The sequence below is a fragment of the Heteronotia binoei genome, chromosome 8 (assembly GCF_032191835.1).
Source record: "Heteronotia binoei isolate CCM8104 ecotype False Entrance Well chromosome 8, APGP_CSIRO_Hbin_v1, whole genome shotgun sequence".
In the NCBI taxonomy this organism is placed as follows: domain Eukaryota; kingdom Metazoa; phylum Chordata; class Lepidosauria; order Squamata; family Gekkonidae; genus Heteronotia; species Heteronotia binoei.
Genome location: NC_083230.1, coordinates 79,769,669 through 79,792,214, shown reverse-complemented (window position 1 = coordinate 79,792,214; position 22,546 = coordinate 79,769,669). Strand labels below are relative to the sequence as shown.

Below are 22,546 nucleotides of genomic sequence, written 5' to 3'. Positions count from 1 at the left end.
AGAATTGTACACAGTATTCCAAATGAGAACGCACCATCAATTTATACAGGGTCATTATGATACTGCCTGATTTGTTTTCAGTTCCCTTCCTAATAATTCCCAGCATGGCGTTGGCCTTTTTTATTGAAATTTCACACTGTCTTGACATTTTCAGTGAGTTATCTACCACGACCCCAAGATCTCTCTCTTAGTCAGTCTCTGCCAGTTCACAACCAATCAACTTGTATTTGTAGCTGGGATTCTTGGCCCCCAGTGTGCATTACTTTGCACTTGGCCACATTGAACCTCTTCTCCATGTTGACGCCCACTCACCCAGCCTCAGCAGATCCCTTTGGAGTGCCTCACAAGTATTCCACAGCTCTGTCAAGCAGTCTTCTACAAAAAAAAAGATAAGCTGCACATTTCCAAGGTTCTCACACACAAAAAATAATAATAAGCGCACTTTCAGGGATTAAAAGTGTTGCTGCTTGTTCAGTAGAACGGAAGTTTGCAGAAACTTCTGATAGTACAATTATCCCATTAGAAGCAGGCCAAAATAACAATCCTAGGACTATACTCAGCTTGAAAATGATTCTAATTGGAACCTTAGAAGCTTATTATTGTTTTTCACATCAACAAACTAGCTATCGTCAGTTGCTCTCTCCTGAAATTGGTTGGGATGATATTGGCTGGAGAATTAGCGTTTATACTGAATTTTTTTTTTGAGGTTCAGTTGAGTGATGGTAGATTGTCAGTCATTGAGCACCCTGTCCTCTGATACCTTTGTACCACAGCCTGCAAATTATTGTGAAAGAATATTCATAGGATCTTGCTATGAATGATGCACATTTTGCTTTATACGTTGCTGAAATTAGAAAAGATTTTATTCTTGTTCAAATATTCCTAGAACTCCATCATCAAAGATCTTAAAGGTAGCTAACAGTGAAAAAACAAATAATGTTCAGAGTTAACCGGTAATCTTGAAGAGTGAGGTGTTTTTTTTTTAAATTTGGTGTGGGCTAAGCTTCTTGTATTACTGTTTTGTTGTATTACTGTTTTGCATTTTGTAACATAATGGTTTTGGGAATACAGTAAAATTGAACTGCTTGAAGAAACAGGAGACTTACTATTGTTTTCTGGTACCACTAGATATCCTTCATGTTTATTCTGCCACCCCACAATTTTGTGTGCATTTTTGCTGCATCTTGATGTATTGGTCAGCCTTTCAAGAAAAAAATGTAATTTGATGAACTTTGTTCAAATGTCACCTATTAGGTTACCTCAGACTATAATGGCAAACATGATTGCTCCATGTGCAACAGCGTGACTTTAAGAAAGGCATGTATGTTTGAGAATCTTGATTGTTCCAAGGTTCCTGGATGTATGTTAACGGGTGTTTAAAGATGAATGCACAGTACCTGCACATGTGCATGCGCACACACACAATATAAAAGACACATGAAACAATACTGGTGCATAAGCAGCAAACATCAGTATATGCTGCTTGAGATATTTTCGTTTATTATGCAACATGGGAGCCAGATATACATTGGGTGGTCTGAGAGTATTTGAAATGTGTTATGCAGACCTAGTCACTTTCTTGGGTGGGAGACTACTGTTAACCCCATGTAAGAGCAAGATGCACATTTAATAATATTTTTAAAAGTCAAATAACTTGGAAGCCATTGGAGATTGGATTAATAGTGTTGCATTTTTAGGTTCTGGATAAGCCCAGTTTTAATGTTGTGGCCATTTTTAGGATACTAGGTTCGATAAAAACTATGTGTACGCAATGTTCCCTCAAATCCACCCCACTTCTGAGCAGAGCAGTTCATATCCTGAGCAGAATGTATAACTTCTGTAATCTTAAAAAGGGCAATGGGCAGTGCAAGCTAAAGATTGCTGGTGAGCAGAACTTCCTATGTTAATGAGTGGCTATTCATGCACACAGTTTAGAGGGAACACAATGCATAACCTGCAGAAGTTTTGAAGAAGAAAAATAGATGTCTGGAAAAATAATTCAGAATTCTTTGATAATATATCAAATAAAATATCAAATATTTAGGCATTCGTCTACGTTCATAGTTGAGAAAATCTTTGAATTCTAGGCACAGTATCTGAGGAAATGTGCCTGCCCATGAAAGCTCATACCTTGAATAAACTTTTGTTGGTCTTAAAGGACTCAAAATTTGTTCTGTTTCAGACCAGCATGGCTGCCCACCTGGATCAGTTTTAGGCACATTAAGGTATCATAGATTTTTATAAATTCTACAGCCTTAGATGTTTTAAGTCTAGATATATAGTCTTTGGAAAAGAGAGAGAAAAATTCCTAGTTAAAAAGAGAGGGAAGGTACATATTTCCAAACAATTGTCCATACGAAAAGGCTGGAGCTAACAGGTTAAATTTTAGGGAGATTTTAAATTATATTTTGAGAGATGATCCCATCCATTAGAGAACAGGTTGTCCAAATAAACGATGAGATTTTCCCCCCTTTGACTTTGCTTGCTTGGTTATATATTTATCCTTTCCATTTACAGAATACTCAGGATAGCTTTCCATGTTAAAAATGTTAAAAGAAGCACCAAAACAATTACGGAGCTATATGAAAGCAGCAAAATAATTCGGTAATCCAAATCCATAAGAAAACTTGAGAACATTACATATAAACTCCCAGCAGCATTAAAACAGCACTAATAAAAAGCTATACAATAAAAAACCTGATATGAAAACAACCCATTGGAAATTAGCCCCCCCCCATTCCTCCCTTCAAAAAAAAAAAAGGCCACTTAGGAAGCCTTTACTAACTTCTGGAAGGTCATCAACGAAAGGGTTGATCTAGCTTCTGGGAGATCTGTGGACTCCAGATTTGTAGGTCATAACTGAGAAGGCTGTTGCACATATCCACCAGCCTTGTCTCAACTCATATAAAACCTACACACATTGGGTAATTTCATCTGGATGAATATTTTAATGAATGGCATAGGTCCAGTGAATCCCAGTGTAGACTGTGGCATCAGGTAAGGACTGGAGTTGTCTCTTTGTAGAACACTGTGATGTGGCAATGGATTACAGCTAGTTTCCATAGAGAAGTTTGGTTGTTTTTGCTCCCATCTACAGGCATTTCTGATGGCTCACACAACAGTTTGAACACTGTGAGGGAATTTACAAAATGTCTGTGTACTGCTCACTCAGTTGCTAGAGTTCACAGATGGTAAGTCTGATTAAGAGAGTGCATGGACTGTTTGGAGGACCAAATGGCAGAATAGCAGCTGCTTTGTGTCCTACAAATATTGAACAACTTCAGATTAGATTATTTTATTTAGTTTGTCATTTAACAGGAAGGGAAGAGACAGTGCATGAACATAGCTCATTAGGATTGGGAATATTGTGTGTAAATTGTAGATATACTGCTAAAGGGACAGTTTGAAACTCAAGGTACTTTGAGCTGTTTCCTAGCTATAGATTCATTGAAGTGAGAATGAGTGATTTCTAGGCTTTTTTGTAGTTGAGGAGTTGATCCAGTTCTGCATATTTAAGCAGTTTGTTTTCTGTCTTTTATCAGTTCTCTATCAGCTGCCATTTTATTTCATAGCAATATTGAAGGCTACTGCTGGGAAGTTAGGGGTGAGTGCATTCTTTCCTGAAAATGAAGTTGATAAAGTGAGACATGAGGAGCTGTCTTAAACTTAGCAGAAAGGCGATTCATCCTTTTTATTGTTATGCAGTTGTGATTTTATTATTTATGTTGTACTCCGCTCTGAGCCCCTTTGGGGAATGGGCATAATATAAATAAACAATTAATACTTATACTAATAATCCTGTAGCCCAGTACTGATCACTGTATGGCAGCTCCAAAGGACTGATTTTTCAGTCCTTTGACCTTTATTTGTACCCTGCTTTTCTCCCCAAATTGACTCAATGCAGCTTCCCCCACCAAGAAAGACTATACACATAAACCACTAAACAGCAGACAACTTGGGCTAGACTCATGCTGGTTCTTCCAAAGGCCTGTGCTGCCAGCCACAGGCTCTGTGCATTCAACTTGTACGCAGGGGCTCATGGCCTATGCCCAAGCTTTATAGGTGCTTGAACAGGAAGAGAAAAATGCTCAGCAAGATGGTGGAAGTAATAAAGGTGTTTCACCACTCTTTATCTACCTGACATTTAACCAAATGTTTGCTCTTGGGATTGCCTATATGCTCTTGGAGAATATCTCTGTAGTCTATATTGGTGGTCTTTAGCCTTTGCAGATGTGGAACCCATTAAGCTGCAGGAGCATAACAAGGAGTCACATGACTTCAGAGTCATATTACAAGAAGTGAGGAGCCAGAGTTACTTCACCAATGTCAAGACCAGGATCATGGGTAGAAGTCCACAAGAATGGGGAATAGCAAGCCAAGGACCAGGAGGAACAAGCCATAGTCATAGCTATGGAGAAGTCCTCTTGACCACTATACGTTCCAGATAGGGTATAGCAGAAATTTGAGCTATACCATTTAAACCATTTGATTTAAATGGTATACTATTTAAACCATTTGACTGAGATAACTAGTTCAGCTGAGAGAAGGGTTGTCAGCCTTCAGGCATGGTCTGGAGATCTTCTGGAGGTACAGCTCATTTCCAGGCTTCAGAAATCAGTTCCCCTGAAGAAAATGGCACCTTTGGAGGGTGGACATTCTGGAATTATACTCCGCAGAGATCTCCCACTTCCCTGATTCTACCCTCCCCAGGCTCTACCCCTAAATATCCAGGAATTTCCAAACCTCAACTTGGCAACCCTATTAGATAGATGTTCCCAAGGAAACCTGGATACCAGGCTGGATTTGTCTCACAGAGCTGCCCACCTGATTTTTCTACCTTCCTGTGAGCTCTTCAGCCATATCCTGGGAGCCATATCATTTGTTCTTCTCTTTTCTGCCTAGTAGATTAGATTTCTTGGAAGAGTTTGTGGAAGCAGCTCATGAAGCAGATCAGTCCTGCCTTCCCTAGCAGCTTGTCCTGAAAATCCTGCCTGAAGGCTGAGGCCGACCTTGTGAACAAAATGCAACAGGAGAGGGGTGGCAGTAGTGAGGAAGAGTAACTGCATGAGATTTCTGCATTTCTCATAGTCTGTCATATACAAGGAGATATCTGCTCAATAAAATCCTGCCAGTAATTTTGAGGAAGGAACTATTTGTTTGCTATTGCTTTGCACAGTGGATCAGTTTATTACAAGCAGCTTTTCTTTTCCATGCAAGTTTCTAAAGCAGCTTTGTGGATTTTTAGGTTAGAAGGTTTTTGTTTTTTTACAAGCTTGTACTGAATTCTTATAAAAGTGAGTACTTTATTTGAAACATTACAAGATTTTTTAAAAAAATATATATATAATTTTTCCTTCTGGTATGACATTCCCATTCATTCCTATTTAATCCTTGCAGCTGTGTGAGCTGTGCTACAGCAGCTAGACTAAGAAATAGTGACTGATCCGAGATCATATCTGAGTTTCATGTCTGAAAAGAGCTTTTAATCTGGATCTTCCAGATCCTAATCTAGCACTATAATGAGCAGCTTTTAGTGACACTGCATTTTTCACAGCATTTTTTTGCCCTTTTCACCATCACGGAAAAAAAACAGAGTTGGGCTATCTATATAATGTTCACCCTTGGAGAGTAAACATCATTGTGTGAGAGTTGATAAATAACCAAAGTAAAAGAGTTCTTGGGATCATTAGGAGAAATTTGATAGACTTGCACAGATGCAAATTGTACAAGTGAGAATTATAAAAGCTTTCTCTTTAGAGGTAGTCTTGAAAAAAGATATATTTTTGTCTTAGCTCAGGATGGATGGCCGCAGAGCAAACTAATTTATGCAGTAGGCAAATAGCTCACTCACAACTTTAATGCCAATAGCATTGTCCACCATGATTATTTTTTGTTCTTGTGTTATGAGTTGCAGAATTGGTTATAGTTGGTGGCAGTGCACAAGATGCTGAGGCAGGATCTTCCAGCAGAGTACACAGAAGTGAGTCCTACTGAGCCCAATAGGAATTACAGCTTCTGGCATCCTACAAAATTTGTGTGGAAAATACATATATCTGCATTCCAGGGTTCTTTGAGACCACCTCCATCAAGCTATGTGTATATCATATGAACATATGAAGCTGCCTTATACTGAATCAGACCTTTGGTCCATCAAAGTCAGTATTGTCTTCTCAGACTGGCAGCGGCTCTCCAGGGTCTCAAGCTGAGGTTTTTCACACCTATTTGCCTGGAACCTTTTTTGGAGATGCCAGGGATTGAACCTTGGGACCTTCTGCTTCCCAAGCAGATGCTCTACCACTGAGCCACCGTCCCTCCCCGAAACTCCCCGAAATCAGTTTAAGGATGCTGAATATTGAACTGTATAATAGCATTTGAAATGTATGTTTTCTTTTTAATGTGTTTTTGTAGAGATGCTGCAGTTTGTCAGCAACCAGGTTGGAGAATTTCCAGATCTGTTTTCTGAACAGTTGTGTGGCACCTTCCAGAACAACAGTGCGTGTAACGGAAATGTAGCAGATGTCTCATCACAGAGGACCTTCAGCCAGGGACAGCTTCAGTCTTTCCCGCCTAATGCAACTTCTCCCCAGCTTCAGGCAGTGCAAGTGAAAGTGTCCCAGTCAGCTGCTACAACGCCTGCCCAGCCGCGGGCTGCACCCCCTCTTCAACCTCGTCCTCAAGTTCAGCCTCGGCTCCAGCAACAGACTGTGATGATTACTCCAACTTTCAGTTCTGCTCCTCAGACACGGTTCATTCAGCAACCTGTAATTTATCAAAATGCAGCCACTAGTTTCCAAGGTAGGATCTCAGGGCTCTCAAAATAATGGGCTGTGTTGTAGGAACCTTTTGAAGACAGGCATATTAAATAAGAAGAACTAAACATTATTGGACAAAGAGCAATATTTAGATAGATTCGGGTGGGTAGCCTTGTTGGCTTGAAGCAACTGAACAAAGTTTGAATCCAGTGGCACCTTAAAGGCCAACAAAGTTTAATTCTGGGTATATGCTTTTCTGTGCATGCACACTTCTTCAGATATACTGAAACAGTTTTACATATATGTAAAGAGATGGTGTGGAGTTAGTTGACAGGAAGGGCTAGTTGGAGTCAAGGTACTGGGTGATAAGTATAGCTGAGGTTGGATTAAAGCAGTTGGTAAGATGTATGAATGTCAGCAAATTAGCATATAAATACAAGAGTTAACAAACAGATGTGAGGACTAAGTTTTATTTATTATTCTATATATTGCATTATTAAATTGTTCCTATTGTCATGTGGCTGGATGTTAGCAAATGTGAATATATAAATTTGAGTTTGTTAGGCAGATTCAAGAATCTTGGCATTTGCAAAGGGAAGAAGTGGGATACGTTAGCCAAGATCAGTAGGATGAGTTTCAGCTGTGTTTCCAGAGGCCTGGCTGTATTAGTCTGTTGCTAGGGGGGAAAGGGGAGTGACTTGGTACACCTTAAAAGGCTAACAAAATTTTATTCTAGTCTAAGCTTGGTGGACTAGAGTCTACTTCAGTTGTAATATGTGGATTTGTACGATGATGTAATTTGTCCGTAGGTGGTATGGTATGGGGAAAAAACTTAGGCAATGTTAATGTCATTTTCCCCTTGCCCTTAATTACTTTGGATTTGGCAGCAACTTGTGCCTTCAGCTTAATGGCGTAGCCATTGGTGGGGGATACTCAACCCAATAAGCACCTCAGATAACAAAAGAGTTAACCTCCATACAGCAATAAATACTTCATTTAGCCCTTTACTTCTCACAGAATATTCTGGATAAACTTCTTGAAGATCAACAATGACTAAACCTGCTGGACCTCTCTGGTGAAGGTAGCACTATCAGAAAAGTCTTGCTGCTTGTGCCAGTCAATGAAATTTCAGGCACTGTCCAGCAGTAGCCTGTGAGTAGACTCCAGTGTATGCTCCCCAGTGCATAGGGAAGGTCATAGGTGAAGAGGCAGTCCCTGAAGTTGTCTGTGGAAAAGGCTAAGTACCTTTCTCCCAGGAAAGTCTTGCTTGAAGTCTGGGAAGTCCCTGCCAGCTATCTGAACTGGCTGCGTGATTGAACCGTGGAAATTGTCAATGCTGTAGTAGTGGTCCCAGCTATGAGAGTAGTTTAGATAAGTGCTTTTTCCTTTTTTTTTGTTCTGTCCATGGCTATAAATTAGGGCTTGTGCATTTGCTGGTTTGTCTTTGACAACAGTAGAAGATCCATGTCCAGATCTTTCAGTGTCATATCCAGTTTAATACTATTAAGAATTGGGCTGTAAACCATCTGCAGTCTCCAAGCTAATGGTAGCATTATAAAGAGCATCTTCAAGTAAGTCGTGTAGACCAGAGACTTTTTGACCCATGATTCTCTTGCTTACAGTTGGTTTGTAATTTTTCACAATATGCTTTCACCAGGTTTGATGCCCACTATAGGCATATAGGGGGAAGTTCTCTGGCAGCTTATGAATGCGTGACTTGAAGACCACCATGAGTGAATTAATCATCAACAATTATGGCTTACTGTGTAAATGAGAGCCATGGCTGCTGTTCCACATGAGCCAATGTAGGCTATTTCTCAGATTCTTCCTGTTCCCCTTTTAGTGCTGCAGCCTCAAGTACAGAGCTTGGTGACTTCCTCTCAAGTTCAGCCAGTTACCATCCAGCAGCAGGTGCAAACAGTGCAAGCCCAGAGGGTCCTCACACAGGCTGCCAACGGAACTATCCAGACACTAACCCCAGCCACAGTCCAAACAGTAGCTGCTCCTCAAGTCCAGCAAGTTCCAGTAAGTACTTTTGTGTTGTAGTGTTAGTATCTGAACTTTCTGAGCTATTCCAAGGTTGGAAATGTAGTAGCTGGAGATAGTCTGGCCTTCAGGTGGTGAACTGTCCCCGGCATATAAAGTTGGTAATCCATAGGCCAAATTCTTGGATTGTTGAGTTATGGGGAAAGGAATAGCATTCACTGATATCAGAAGAGGGTTAGTGGAGGAATCTCAGAAATGGCCATTTTTTTCTGATTACTTGATTGGAAATTGTGAAGTGATGTTAGTATTGAGTGATGTTAGCATCATATTTTGGAATATATCAACTATCATCAGTTTTGGAATGGAGGGGGAAAGTATTAGGCGAGGCATTTTTTAAAGCTTTTAGAAGGTGGTAAATAATCTCCTCGATCATGGGGGCTAGAACTTTTTATTTCTTTTAGGAAAAGATAAGAGATCCAATTGATGTGCTGGTGGATGCCACACTCGAAGACACACTCTGTTACTACCTGCACATCTGTCAGCTTGCAGTAGCTAGCATACTTCAGATCTAGCTGCAAAACCAAGCAAGTTGGCTTATAGGCAAGTTCCTTCTGTCTTCACATGTGTAGGAAGGAGGAACATGGGAGCATAAGACATTACAGTAGCAGCTGTAGGCTCTTATTGCATAGTGGAGTTTCATGCAATCAGAACACATCTGTTAAGAAAAAGCTTTCCACTTGCTGAAGCAGTATGCAGCATTTTGCCACTGACTTTCTTTGTCCCACTAAACTTTCACTGTGTCTTTTTCTAGGTCCTTGTCCAGCCGCAGATCATCAAAACAGACTCATTGGTTTTAACAACATTAAAAGCTGATGGCAGTCCTGTAATGACTGCTGTTCAGAATCCAGCCCTCACAGCATTGACAACTCCTATTCAGACAACAGCCCTACAGGTATTATGGCACTTCTTGTATTAGTCTTCTTGTATTACTCTCCGAATTCTTTCTCTTAATTTAGGGTTTCTTTACATTTGTTTAGACAGTATACATTAAAATTGAGTGCGAGAATTACAGTGCATGTGTCTGTTTTGGCATGAAGATCATCATATGGCCTAAATGGCTATCAAAATCAGAGTTTTTTTTTCAAACAAGAACCTGTATTTAGATTGCTTAACTCATTAATTTTCTTCAGTGTAACTCACTGGAAAACATACGGTGATGATGATGATGATGCTGGATTTATATCCCACTCTGAATCTCAGAGTCTTGGAGCAGCTTACAATTTAAATTCAATATCTTCTTTACCTACCTCCTTCACAACAGACAGGTAGGTGGGGCTGAGAGAGCTCTCACAGAAGCTGCCCTTTCAAGGACAACTCTGCAAAAGCTATAGCTGACCCAAGGCCATTCCAGAAGTTGCAAGTGGAGGAGTGGGGAATCAAACCCAGTTCTTCTAGATAAGAGTCCATGCATTTAACCACTACACCAAACTGGCTCTACACCTAATATATTTAGAGTGAGAAGAGAGAAGCTAAGCAGTCTGTACATTTGTTACAAAATAGGACCCATGACTTCAAGAGTGTGCATACTTGCTGATTAGTTCCATCAAGGCTAATTGGACAACTTTGTCTTGGCTGTCTGGAGTGTCAAAGCCCTATGGTATATAACTGTGTATCTTTCTTAAACCCTTGCAAGATAGGGATGTGACCATGTGATACTATCTCCTTTTATCTCTGTGGATCAGTGGGTACTTAAAATGTAAAGGTGGCAATTTTTTTTAAAAGACAAATGTGTATCTTACAGAGCTTGAATCCCAGCAGATTCAGGTAAATGTGGGGGGGGAGTAAATAACTTTTTGGCTCAAGTTCCATAATAACTTGCATTGTGATGATGTTGGTGTGCTGACAAATTAAAGAGGGATGTGTGTAAAGAAGGGATTGCGTTGTACTTAACAAGACCACAGCAGGAGCAAGCTGAGCGTCAATTATGGTGCCAACATCTTTGTTTCACCCCAGTCCCTTGGATGGAAATGGTTAATTGCATTGGAAGGATAGGTAGTATGGAAGTTATTAAAATTTTGGTTTCATACAGTAGAAGATGGTGAGTTTAAAGCTGCAAAAACATGTTCCCTCTAAGCTGAGTTAGTGTGAGGTAGCTCACAGATTTTTAGCCTCCAGCTCACACATTTTTGTCTTAGCTCAGGAAAAATGGCCCCAGAGCAAACTAATTTATGCAGCAGCTCACAACTTTAATGCCAGTAGCTCATGAAGTAGAATTTTTGCTCACAACACTCCACAGCTTAGAAGGAGTATATTTGTTCCCTTTTCCAATTTTTATAAAGACTGTATTTCAGGTTGAAAGAGAAAAGATATAAATACCAGTACAAAGATTTATTTGAGCCAAGAAAAGCCTTACTCTCTTGTTCCTTTTTAATCTGAAAAAAACAAACATTGATCTTGAACATAACATGAGCAGGGCTGGCATGACCCAGTAGACCAGATAGGCGGCTGCCTAGGGTGCCACTGGTCACAGGGTGGTGGGTGCTCCCTCCCTGTGGTGGTGGTGGGGAAGGGGCAGAGAGAGACCATACTCTTGCAAAACCGCCCCCCCTTGCGGGTTCCTTGCCATCTTCTCCCACAGTTGGCTGACCCCAACTGGGGCTGGAGAGCACTCAGAGCACCCCTCTTCCCAAGCTCCCCTGCCTGTCAAGCGGAGAGGGCTGGAGGCTGCTTGGCCTGGCCTCCCCTCCTTTGCCCTTCTGGCTCCCACTACCCACTCCTGAATGGGGCCACAGCTGCCCAGGAGCAAGGAGCATGGTTCCATGTGGACCCTGCCCATTTTCCCTTGCATCACAGGCCACTTGGAAGAGCTCCCTGGAGTAGGGAAGGTGCACCAGCAGATGGGCAGGCTGTGGATGGTTAGTTCTGCTGCTCAACACCGGGGAAGGCAGACAGAAAGGACACAGTGGAGGCGATATGTGCTGACCTTGTGCAACCTCTGTCTGGCCGCACCACCTGCCTCTAGCTCCATGCTGTAGGAGGGGAGGCTGAGTGACTCTTGGAGCCTGAAGGGCAGGCAGAGCCTGGCTTGATCGCTGCTGCTGCAGTTGCTGCCTGGTCCAGCTCAGGGCGCACTGGGAGCCAGAGATCACACTCACCACTGCTGCCCTTCTCCTTCCAGCTCCATGAGCTGCCATCTTGAACCCTGTAGCCTAGGAAGGCTGAGGAGGAGTGGGAGGGTAGCATGTGTGTTCAGAGCCTGCCCTCCCTCGGGCACCAAAAACCCTGTACTGGCCCTGCACATGAGCTTAATCCTAGAAACAGAGGCCTCTGTAGGTCCTCCTTAATAACTATTGGTGAGGGACAGAACAATTAAAATGACAGCTATTTTTACAGTATAATTACTCCATGCTAATGTCCAGTAGTTATGGATAATTGTTTTGCTCACTGAAATCCTTAGGAATATATGAAGTTGACTTTAATTTGTTGGACCATTGTTTCATCTAGCTCAGGACTGTATATTCTGACTGGCAGCGGTTCTGTAAGGGCAAGGGTATTGCTCATCTTTACTGTCTGACCCTTTAACAGGAAAGATTCCAAGGATTGATTCTGGGATCTTATAGGTACAAAGCAGGTGCTCTACTCCTAAATTAAGGATACTTGCATTACTAAGAGCAATTGTACAATAAATTCTCTTATTTGAGGATGTTATACATTCTTTTAATCTCTTGATTGGCATGGGTTCTTTTGAGGGGTTTTTTTTGCTTTGTATGATAAAGTTAAATCTCTACAGTGGTCATTGCTGCTGTGTTTTTAGACTTTAGTTGGTAGCAATGGGACCATCTTGACCACTATGCCCATGATGATGGGAGGGCAAGAGAAGATGCCCATCAAGCAGGTGCCTGGTGGTGGCAAGCAACCAGAACCACCAAAGGAAGGTGAGAGACGAACAACTCATAACATTATTGAGAAGCGATATCGATCGTCCATCAATGACAAGATTATTGAACTGAAGGATCTAGTCATGGGAACAGATGCCAAGGTAAGAGTTGCCTAATGATTTAGTGGCAGGAAGACAGCTGTAATTCCATACTCATTCTTTCAGTTGTCAACCTCATTGGTAGACAAATAATTCCAGCTCATCAGGCAGGCATTTCTAGGGGAACACAGAATTTTGGTATCCAGTAATACATGACCTTTGAAATTAATTTTTTGGGCATTTTCCTCATGTTTGGGAGAATCTTTGCTATGTTAATGTTTGTTGGTGATGTGCTTTCTTACATGCATGTAAATTCTTGACAGATGCACAAGTCTGGGGTATTGAGAAAAGCCATAGACTACATTAAATACCTACAACAAGTCAACCACAAGTTGCGACAGGAGAACATGGTCCTGAAATTGGCTAACCAAAAAAACAGTAAGCTCTTGGAACAGGCATTGACCAGATGGTCCTTTATGTTCTTTTTGGTCTCTCTGTTGTCTTTTATGTAATTTATTAACTGTTCTTTTCTGTTAGCAATTGTAGAACTGAGCAGAGGAGAGCTTAAAGGTGGAAGGGCTTGAATGGTAAGATGTGACTGCACATAGTTGATCTTGGCAATCTGTGATCTTTTCAGAGCTATTGAAAGGTTTTGACCTAAGCAGTCTGGTGGACAACGATGTGGACCTGAAGATAGATGACTTCAACCAAAATGCTCTGCTGATGTCCCCTCCAGCCTCTGATTCAGGGTCACAAGCAGGGTTTTCTCCTTATTCAATTGATTCAGAGCCAGGAAGCCCATTGCTGGATGATGCAAAGGTAGTTAATATTCCTAAAGCAGCCTGTAGTGGATGTAGAAGGTTGCTAGTCACTTGAGGTTAGAAATTTGAGTGGTGGAGTGAATGCCAGCTGAGGACACCTATTTGCTTATCTGGCATTAAAATGCCATAGTGGACTGTTGTTGTAGAAGGTGTAAGAGCCAGAAGTCAGAGATAAAGTCAGTTCATGACACTGTCACAACTTCCAGGCTAGGCTTTTGTTCTGCTAAGTCCTGTACCAAGATCTAATTTTAAAAAGTGTCCCACAGCCATTTTAATTTTTAAAGACTGGAAGGTGAACTTACTTGATCATCTCTTTCCCGCACGCATTTTCTCTTGTTCAACAAAAGAATGAAGAATCATTATGTGTGCAATTTAGAGGCTTAATGCAGGTTTAGTGGTACTACTAGCTCACACATTGGCTGGTTATCACTCATGAAGATAAGCAGTCATGCTATCAAAGGTCATCCTAAGGTAGGAAATTAAATATGGGTAGTAATTGTTAAATTATGACATTATAAATTCACCCAAGTAGCAGAATAGAAATAAAACCACTAGTTGCTTATGTTGGGAAATTTAACAGTGCCATTCTGTATTGTGTTACCTCCCTTTTACAACTGGGGATGCATCTGTAAAAGTAAACTACAGTACTGCAGGATTTTTTTAGCCCTATTTTGAATTTACTATTTAAAGTCACAGTGGATATGGGAATAATTTATTTATTAGGTTTCTACTCTGCCTTTAAACTACAATAGTACTCAAAATAGCTTGCAAATAAAAGGTTTAAAATTAATAATACAAACATTTAAAAAACTAAAAATAGTGGGAAATAGCTGTAGTGTAGCAGCAATCAACCATAAAAACCAATAGTCAACAGTGAAAATCAGAAAGAGCAAGGGGACAACCTTCATATGAGGTGATCATATGTCAGCTACAAAATGTCTTGAGCAAAAGAAGCCTTAACAGATTTCCAAAATTAAGGGGCAGGGGGAGATGCTTTTCCTAGAGCAGGAAATTCCAAAGTTTGAGGCCTGCAGTCTGCCAGTCCCATTTCATTTAATGTGTGCATGCAGTAGTGATTGACAGGCTTGCATTATCTTCAGTGCTCTTACAGCGTGCTTCAGACCTCGCTTTGTCTCAAATGTTTCTCCCGTCCTGTCCCTCACTCTAATGATTTAGGTTAAAGATGAACCTGACTCTCCGCCTGTTGCCCTTGGAATGGTTGACCGTTCACGGATGCTACTTTGTGCTCTCACATTCCTCTGCCTGTCCTTCAACCCTCTAACATCTCTCCTAGAAGGCCAAAGGACAGCTGATTCTGACAGTCCTGTACATCATGGCTCTGGGAGGAGCATGCTGACAATAGGTTCAGGTACGGTCACAAGTATGCTGATGTACTTGCCTGAATCTCAATTCACTCCAATGTTGCTTGCTTGGAATGTTGGGTGTCCTTTAGGAAGCAGGGATTTGGACTTCCCCTGGTCCCATTTGTGGCACCACGGGGAGGGCAGCCTTTTGCTGGGTCAAGGGGGTGGGGTCAGGCCAAGCGCGGTAAGCAGGGGTCCACCCCAGCTTGATGCTGACCCTATGGGCTGTCTCTGGGGTGGGTTGGAGGGCAGGGGTGGCCAGCAGCTACTTAGTACAACAGCTCCTTAGAATTAAGTACAAGAGTGGAAAATGACTTTTGAGTAACCATGAAAGAAACACTGAGGTAGCAGACATACCACTGTAGATTTTACAGCAGGGTGTTGAGAAGGCCTTTTTATTCTGCGTGCCCCAGTAATTGGATCTTTGTTATGGTCTTCTGTTAAGCTTTTTTAATATTTGTGAACTTCATTAGAGTGTTCTTTTTAAATCCATTTCTTTTAATACTTCCACAATTCAGACGAGCTAAGAAATGGAATTCCTAAAAGAATAATTTGGGTTTACAGTGAGTTAATTTTAGTGGGTCTTCCGCAGTCTGAGCAAAAAAATGATTTGGGGACAACAGCCATCATAGAGTTATATTGTACATGGGCAACATCTGTTCAAAATTCTCACTTAATAGTGTGCAGTCTTAATGTTTTCTACTTTCGTATGTTCACTGCCTTCTGAATGAGCATACCTTGTATGTTTGTTGTTTATCTGGAGGATGCAGTGAAAAACACTCAGATTTCAAGCTGATCAAATAGACCAGAATAAGAGAAATCCATAATAATTATTTTAACAATGGTAGTTCCCTTTGGGCTGTGGACTTAAAAGAGAGGTGATGTAAGGAGGATGGGGAGGGTTGCTAGTGGCCATCCATGTTTGTTCTATGGTGAATTTGGGGTTGTCTTCTCCCCCACCCCACCATCTTCTTTAGGCATCTGGTGTCATTTGTGTAATTTGTGCTCTAACTTGCACTTCTCTTGGTATGTCCACCCCTCCCCTGTGCATTAGGTGCTGGTGGGTGGTTTGGCTGGATGATGCCCACACTGATTCTGTGGCTTGTCAATGGTGTTATTGTCCTGAGTGTATTCATAAAACTGCTAGTGCATGGAGAGCCAGTGACCCGGCTGCACTCCCGTTCCTCCGTGACCTTTTGGAGACATCGGAAACAGGCAGACCTGGACTTGGCCAAGGTGAGGCAGTTCTGTATTTCAGAAGACAACATCTTAATCTATCTACAATTAACCTTCTGGAATAATATTAGACACAGCCAAACAAGCATGTGCTCAAGTGCTGCTATCCCAAAATGCCCGGTGGGCTCCTGGAGCTGCCATAGAGTGCTCCTGTGCCTATTTATTCCACTGCTGGAATAAATGTTTAGTAACAAACCCTGGAGATTAGGTTAGTTGCATCAGTGAAGAAGTTCAAGCATCAGTTCCCCTTAAGTATAGTTCTTTGGTCACCCTTCCTCCTTTCGAAAGCTCTGGAAGTCTTTTTGAATCAATGAGTTCATTGATGAGTTCATTTGTTCTATGAATGCTCAACATGCTCATCTTTTTATACATTTTTTCTTGGATTACCTTTTTTTTGGACAGCACTTTTTTCTAACAGATATGCAGTCTCTAATAGATGTAATTTCTAATAGATGTGTAATCTCTTACAACTTGACTGGAAGTTGTCACTTGGAATTGGCCTCTATTCCATATATTTAAAACAAAATTAGTTTGTAATGTTCTTGGAATATTGTTGGATTCTGCAGTGAAAATGAATTGGGCAGATCTCTACCAGTTTTCTTAATTTACCTTCATGAACACATGAAGTTGGCTTATACTGAATTAGACTCTTGGTCCATCAAGGTCAGTATTGTCCATTCAGACTGGCAGCAGCTCTCCAGAGTCTCAGGTGGAGGTCTTTCACATCACCTACTATCTGAGCCTTTTGGCTGGAAATGCTGGGGATTGAACTCGGGACCTTTGCATGCCAGGCAGGTGCCCTACCAGCAGAGTTACCAACTTCCAATGATGGCTGGAGACAGGAGTTGTTTTGTAGAAAAATAGGTGGTGGAGCTCATCGAGTGATTGTTATACAGCTGCACGTGCTATTCAATGGACAAGGAAGTGGAACTCTCAAAAGGAGGAGGTGGAACTCTCAGGTTCAGGAGCTGTGCTCCTGTGAGCTCCCACTGAATCTGAGGTCTGGCTGGAGCTCTCCCACTATTACAACTGATCTCCAGGTGACAGAGATCAGTTCACCTGGAGATAATGGCCACTTTGGAAGATGGACTAGTCTAGGAAAGTGTAGATGACTGGGGAAGGCAATGGCAAACCAACCCGTAAAAAGTCTGCCATGAAAACGTGAAAGCCACGTCACCCCAGGGTCGAAAAATGACTGGTGCTTGCACAGGGGACTACCTTTACCTTTACGGCATTATACCTCATTGAAGTCCGTCCCTTCTCCAAGTCCCACCCTCCTCAAGCTCCACCTTCAAAATCTCGAGATATTTCCCAACCTGGAGCTGGCAACCCTATGTGCCACAGCCCCTTTGTTTCATGTTGGAAAGAAATTACTCTTGGTGAGGAGACTTTCTTTATCTCAGTCGAGCTTTCAACTTTTCTGGTTATTTTATTCTCTAGGGAGACTTTGCTGCTGCAGCATCAAATTTGCAGATATGCCTTTCTGCCCTGGGCCGAGCACTGCCTGCCTCTCGTTTGGATTTGGCCTGTGGCCTGTCCTGGAATGTGATCCGCTACAGTCTCCAAAAGCTGGGGCTGGTGCGGTGGTTGTTGAAAAGGACGTCACGGCAGAGGCGAACCACAGAGGCTCCTGTGGGTTTTGAGGATGAAGCCAAGACAAGTGCCCGTGATGCAGCTCTAGCATATCATAAGCTCCATCAGCTCCATATAACTGGTAAGGGAGAATGATGTGGGCTTCTGGTGTTGTCACCTCAGATTGCTAGGTATATAGGCCTTGGGAGCTTCTTGGCATAATAAATTCAAAAACTGGTTTGTGGCTCTAAATGCAGTTTCTCTGTAGCAAGGCATTGCAGTGCCTTACTGTGCATGATGATAAAGGAGATGACTCATTTCCCCTCCTCCTCACTTCCTCCTTCCAATACAGGTAAGCTTCCATCCAGCTCAGCCTACTCAGGATTGCACATGGCTCTCTGTGCTGTTAATCTGGCAGAATGTGCTGAGGAGAAGATTCCACCAAGCACACTGGCAGAGATTCACCTGACTGCTGCAGTTGGCCTGAAGACTCGCTGTGGTGGCAAGCTGGGCTTTTTGGCGGTGAGTTGATTTCTCATCCTAGCAGAATTGGAATAGAAGAAATACTACGATGTATTTCAGCTGAGCTTTTGGTACTGCATGTAAATAGAAGTGCCTCTTAACATGGTGAATGGCTTTATGATTACTCTTGTTTCTGAATTACCCACTGAAATGACTTTCCACAGCAGCACTTCTTATCACGGGTGTTGCTTTCTTCCCAGAGTTATTTCCTAAGTCAGGCTCAGAGCTTGTGCAGTTCTGAGCGCAGTGCCATCCCTGACTCCCTGCGCTGGCTGTGTCATCCATTGGGACAAAAGTTTTTTGTAGAGCGGAGTTGGAAAGTGAAAGCTGCTGCCAAGGAGAGTCTGTACTGTGCACAGAGGAATTCAGGTGAGGTCCAGAGGGCTTGTGAAAGCATCATCCTCGATCTTCTCTATAAAGATCTTTATTATGCAGCCCTGCTGCCTGTGTGCACATTCTCTGCAGTTAGCTTTATATACGTTCTTGCTTGAAACCTGTTGAAATGAAGAGCTAGTGCAGCGTTGTTCTAGGAAGTTTTGATGGCATTGCAAAAGGCCATTTGCCTTATGATTTACAGTTGAGAAGACAGAATTATAATTTCTTGAGAACTTATCTCAGGCATGTGGTCTTTAGGTGTGCTTTGTTCTACTGTTCTCTCTATTTTGGGGGCTGTGGGGAAAACAGCACACTGATTGTTCTGTCATCTGCAGCTGATCCCATTGCACAGGTGCACCAAGCATTCTGTGAGAACCTGCTGGAGAGAGCTGTTGAATCCCTTGTGAAGCCTCCTGTCCCCAAAGGGACTGCAGGCCAAGATGATGAAGAGCCCTGGTAAGCCACTGTCCTATCCTAATTGTACTTTTCTTAGGAATGAGCTGTAGATGCTAGATAATAATTTTATTTATTTATTTATTTGATTTTTTTTTGTCTGCTCTGCTGGCTTCAGTGGTTTCAATTTTTTGTCTGCTCTGCTGGTTTCAGTGGCCCAGCATCAGAGGAAAGATTGTAGTTAGGGATGGGCATGAATTGGGAAAACGTGGTTCATGGCATGCTTGATTCTCATATCAAGAACTGTCATGAACTTTTAGGAGCTAAAAAATTGGTTCATGACTCAGTAGAATGTTCCTTTGGTGTGTTAGACACACCAAATTCTCAGAGGATCTTTGGCTGACCCTCCTTTACTTTCCCTCCATGTTTAGTGATGACTGGATTGACAGGTTCCAAGTTACGACCACCCAGAAATGACAGGAGATAATTTTTACAGGTGCAGGTTCAGGAGGGTGTAGAACGTATCCTGTGCAAGCTGGAGACCTCCCATGGATGCTCTTCTGCAGGCCCTCCAAGTTCTGCCCCTGTTGCTTTGAAGTTTGGTAAACATTGAAGTGCAGAGGCGATCTGTCTGGAAATGTATCAGTTCATGAGCCGCCACGAACAACTTGAAAATTTGTGGAAAACTTATGCTGGTTCACCGCCACAAACTTCACTTGTGAACCACAAACTGGTTAAAATTAATCATGGGGCGTTTTCGCACTGACCTTAATCGGCAGCGACGCCCCTCTTCAGCGCGCAGGATCTGCCCGGATTTCGCACCAATTGCTGCGGAGCACCCAGAAGAGCCGGAAAGTCCCGTGGCTTTTGTGGCGCAAATGGAAACCGCCAAAAACCAGTTTCCATTTGCGCCGCAAAAGCCGCGGGACTTTCCGGCTCTTCCGGGTGCTCCGCGGCAATTGGTGCGAAATCCGGGCAGATCCTGCGCGCTGAAGAGGGGCGTTGCTGCCGATTAAGGTCAGTGCGAAAACGCCCATGAACTTTAGTTTGTGAGCCAGTTCATGCCCATTCCTAATTGTAGTATAGATTCCACTTAAGGGAGGAACAACATACTGTGGAACAGCCCTGCACTTGCTGCCATTCGTGGCATGGCGGAGGCACTGTGGTCCTAACTGTTTGTGGTATCGCTTAGATGTGTCTCAGAGCAGTTTCCCTATGCAATTTATAATTGACTTGCAGATTATGTTCTAAACAGGTACATCCTGAAGTATTATGGCTTGCATCCATTACCAGGATCTTTGTGAGCAGCAAGGGCCATCAGTTAATTATTTATCTATTTGGCAGAAAAGGGGAATGGAGAAGTATTAGCGTGATGTCAGATTGGTGAGACTTCCATGTTAAAGGACAGTTCATCCACCAACACTTGAATGTGACTGTCATGGATGTTTTAAAAGTTCTGAAAGCAAAGAGGGCTTGCTGCAAACTGTTATGCCCTGGCCAGTGAAATCTTTAGGTATGTTGCCTGTGTTAAACTGATATATACTGTGGCGCTGGATTTACTAGTATATCTTCTGCTTGTGCTTGCAGTGAATTTGCTAATGCTTTGGAATACTTGAAGTTACTTGGCTCCTTCATGGACTCTTTGGGAAGTGGTACACCACCTTTTACAGGAAATTCCGTATTGAAGTCTGCCCTGGGTAAGTGACTTGTAACTTGTGTCTTGGATCAGCCTTGTGTCTTGGGTTAGTCAGTGCTCAATATTTTTTTTTAAAAAAAATTCCCACAGTCCTGCTTCTTAAGCTTACAATATGGCATGTATAAAATTTTCAGCAAGAATTTAAAGTCTGAGGAATGTGTTGTGATGCCTCCTTTTTTGTATATTGCCATACTACTCGCTAGGTGCTATCAAAATCATAGCCATTCTTGTGTGAAAGAGCTCCCAGGTAATGTTATTTAAGAGTTTTCATGGCAGTTCAAAAGTGGAATGAGCAGGTATGATATCCAGTGAGAGGCTTCTTGGGTATACTGCAGAGGGTCAATTTTCTTTTGAGTGTCTTGTCACATTTCAGGGTGCGCTATTATATTAGTCCTACCTCATGCATAATTAGATTTGAGCAGGGATTTTTTGTAGAAAAAGCCCAGCAATAACTTATTTGCATATTAGGCCAGTGTCACCATTGTTTCACACAGGGCTGTTTTGTAGAATACACCCAAGAGGGACTCGTTTGCATATTAGGCCACACCATTGTTTGGCTTTTCTATGCTTCACATATTAGGCCATCACCATTGTTTCACACATCAGACTTCTGATGAAGTCTGCTTAAGAGCATACAAAAGCTTACATTCTGAATAAAACTTAGTTGGTCTTAAAGGTACACTTGTCCACTGCTTTGTTCTATTGCTTCAGACCAACACGGCTGCCTACTGGGATCTATCTACAGGACTGCTTTTTTGAAGCAGCCCAGCAGGAACTCATTTGCATATTAGACCACACCCCCTGATGCCAAGCCAGCCAGAACTGCATTCATGTGACATATATTTTATTTTTTACATAGCAAAAATAACAATAGACAAAAAGACAATAATAATAATAAACTAACACAACATAAAACAAAAAAAAGGAGCTTAAGGTTTGCGTCAATATATAAGTCATTTTCCATCATTTCAGTTATCATACACTTTTGCCCAATCATATAACGGTTTCCAAGTTTCTTTACATTTCTCTATATTCCCTTCTCTCGGTTTAGTCGTTAAAAAGTCCATTTCTGCTACTTCATATAACTTTTGCAGATATTCCTCTTTCCCTGGTACTTGCTGAATTTTCCAATATCTAGCATATATTAATCTAGCCACAGTTACTATATACAATAAAAGTTTTCTAGTTAATTTCGGGATAGAGTTCTTACATATATTTAATAAATATAATTCAGGTGTATGCTGTATGGTTATTTTCAATATTTTTTGGGCCCATGCATGGATCTGGGCCCACAGAACTGCATTCCTGCTCAAAAAAAACCCCTGGGTCTGAGAAACAGTTGTGTGGGGACCAGACCTTTGAGGGGGGGATATTTAGACCCTTCAGCTAATGGTAGTTCAGTAGATTTTAATTTCTCTGTGAAGACAGGTTGTTAATGGGAACTGTCTTTTTGGATAAAATTAGAGAATGCTTTAACCATGTGTCACTTAAAAGGGCTTTTCCACATGTTATTTCCTTGCTTGGTTGCCTGTATTGCATTGGTTTTTCTCTTTTCTGCATGTATTTTGCTCCCTCTAGTGGTGGCTTTGATATTTCATCACTGTGTCACTGATTTATTCCCAAACACTTTAAAAGTGCATGGAAATAAACCAGAAGCATCCACTAGAGGGAGCAAAACATGAGTGCAACAGGAGGAAAGCCCCCACTGCACTATGGGCACAGAAGTGACAAAAGTAAGAAGTGCAGAAAAGCCAAACGTCTTCTAGAACATGCTGTGAGAGGTGGTATTTGAACTGAGAGTTTGATGTATCTCATAAATTCTGATTAGGGACTCCATTCATAAACATGATATC

The 22,546-nt window shown here is 41.9% G+C and overlaps 1 protein-coding gene across 1 annotated transcript in view; it reads left to right on the top strand.

Annotated features, from left to right (window-relative positions):
- The window catches only part of SREBF2 (sterol regulatory element binding transcription factor 2), a 35,958-nt gene that overhangs the window by 2,693 nt on the left and 10,719 nt on the right, over positions 1-22,546 (top strand). Inside the window, exons 2-14 of the mRNA XM_060245357.1 lie at positions 6,409-6,795; positions 8,596-8,777; positions 9,550-9,690; positions 12,553-12,777; positions 13,038-13,152; positions 13,352-13,533; positions 14,712-14,904; positions 15,954-16,135; positions 17,576-17,849; positions 18,060-18,229; positions 18,430-18,598; positions 18,940-19,060; positions 20,585-20,694. Coding sequence (XP_060101340.1) covers positions 6,409-6,795; positions 8,596-8,777; positions 9,550-9,690; positions 12,553-12,777; positions 13,038-13,152; positions 13,352-13,533; positions 14,712-14,904; positions 15,954-16,135; positions 17,576-17,849; positions 18,060-18,229; positions 18,430-18,598; positions 18,940-19,060; positions 20,585-20,694 — 2,451 coding nt within the window. The remainder of the gene's footprint in view (positions 1-6,408; positions 6,796-8,595; positions 8,778-9,549; positions 9,691-12,552; positions 12,778-13,037; positions 13,153-13,351; positions 13,534-14,711; positions 14,905-15,953; positions 16,136-17,575; positions 17,850-18,059; positions 18,230-18,429; positions 18,599-18,939; positions 19,061-20,584; positions 20,695-22,546) is intronic.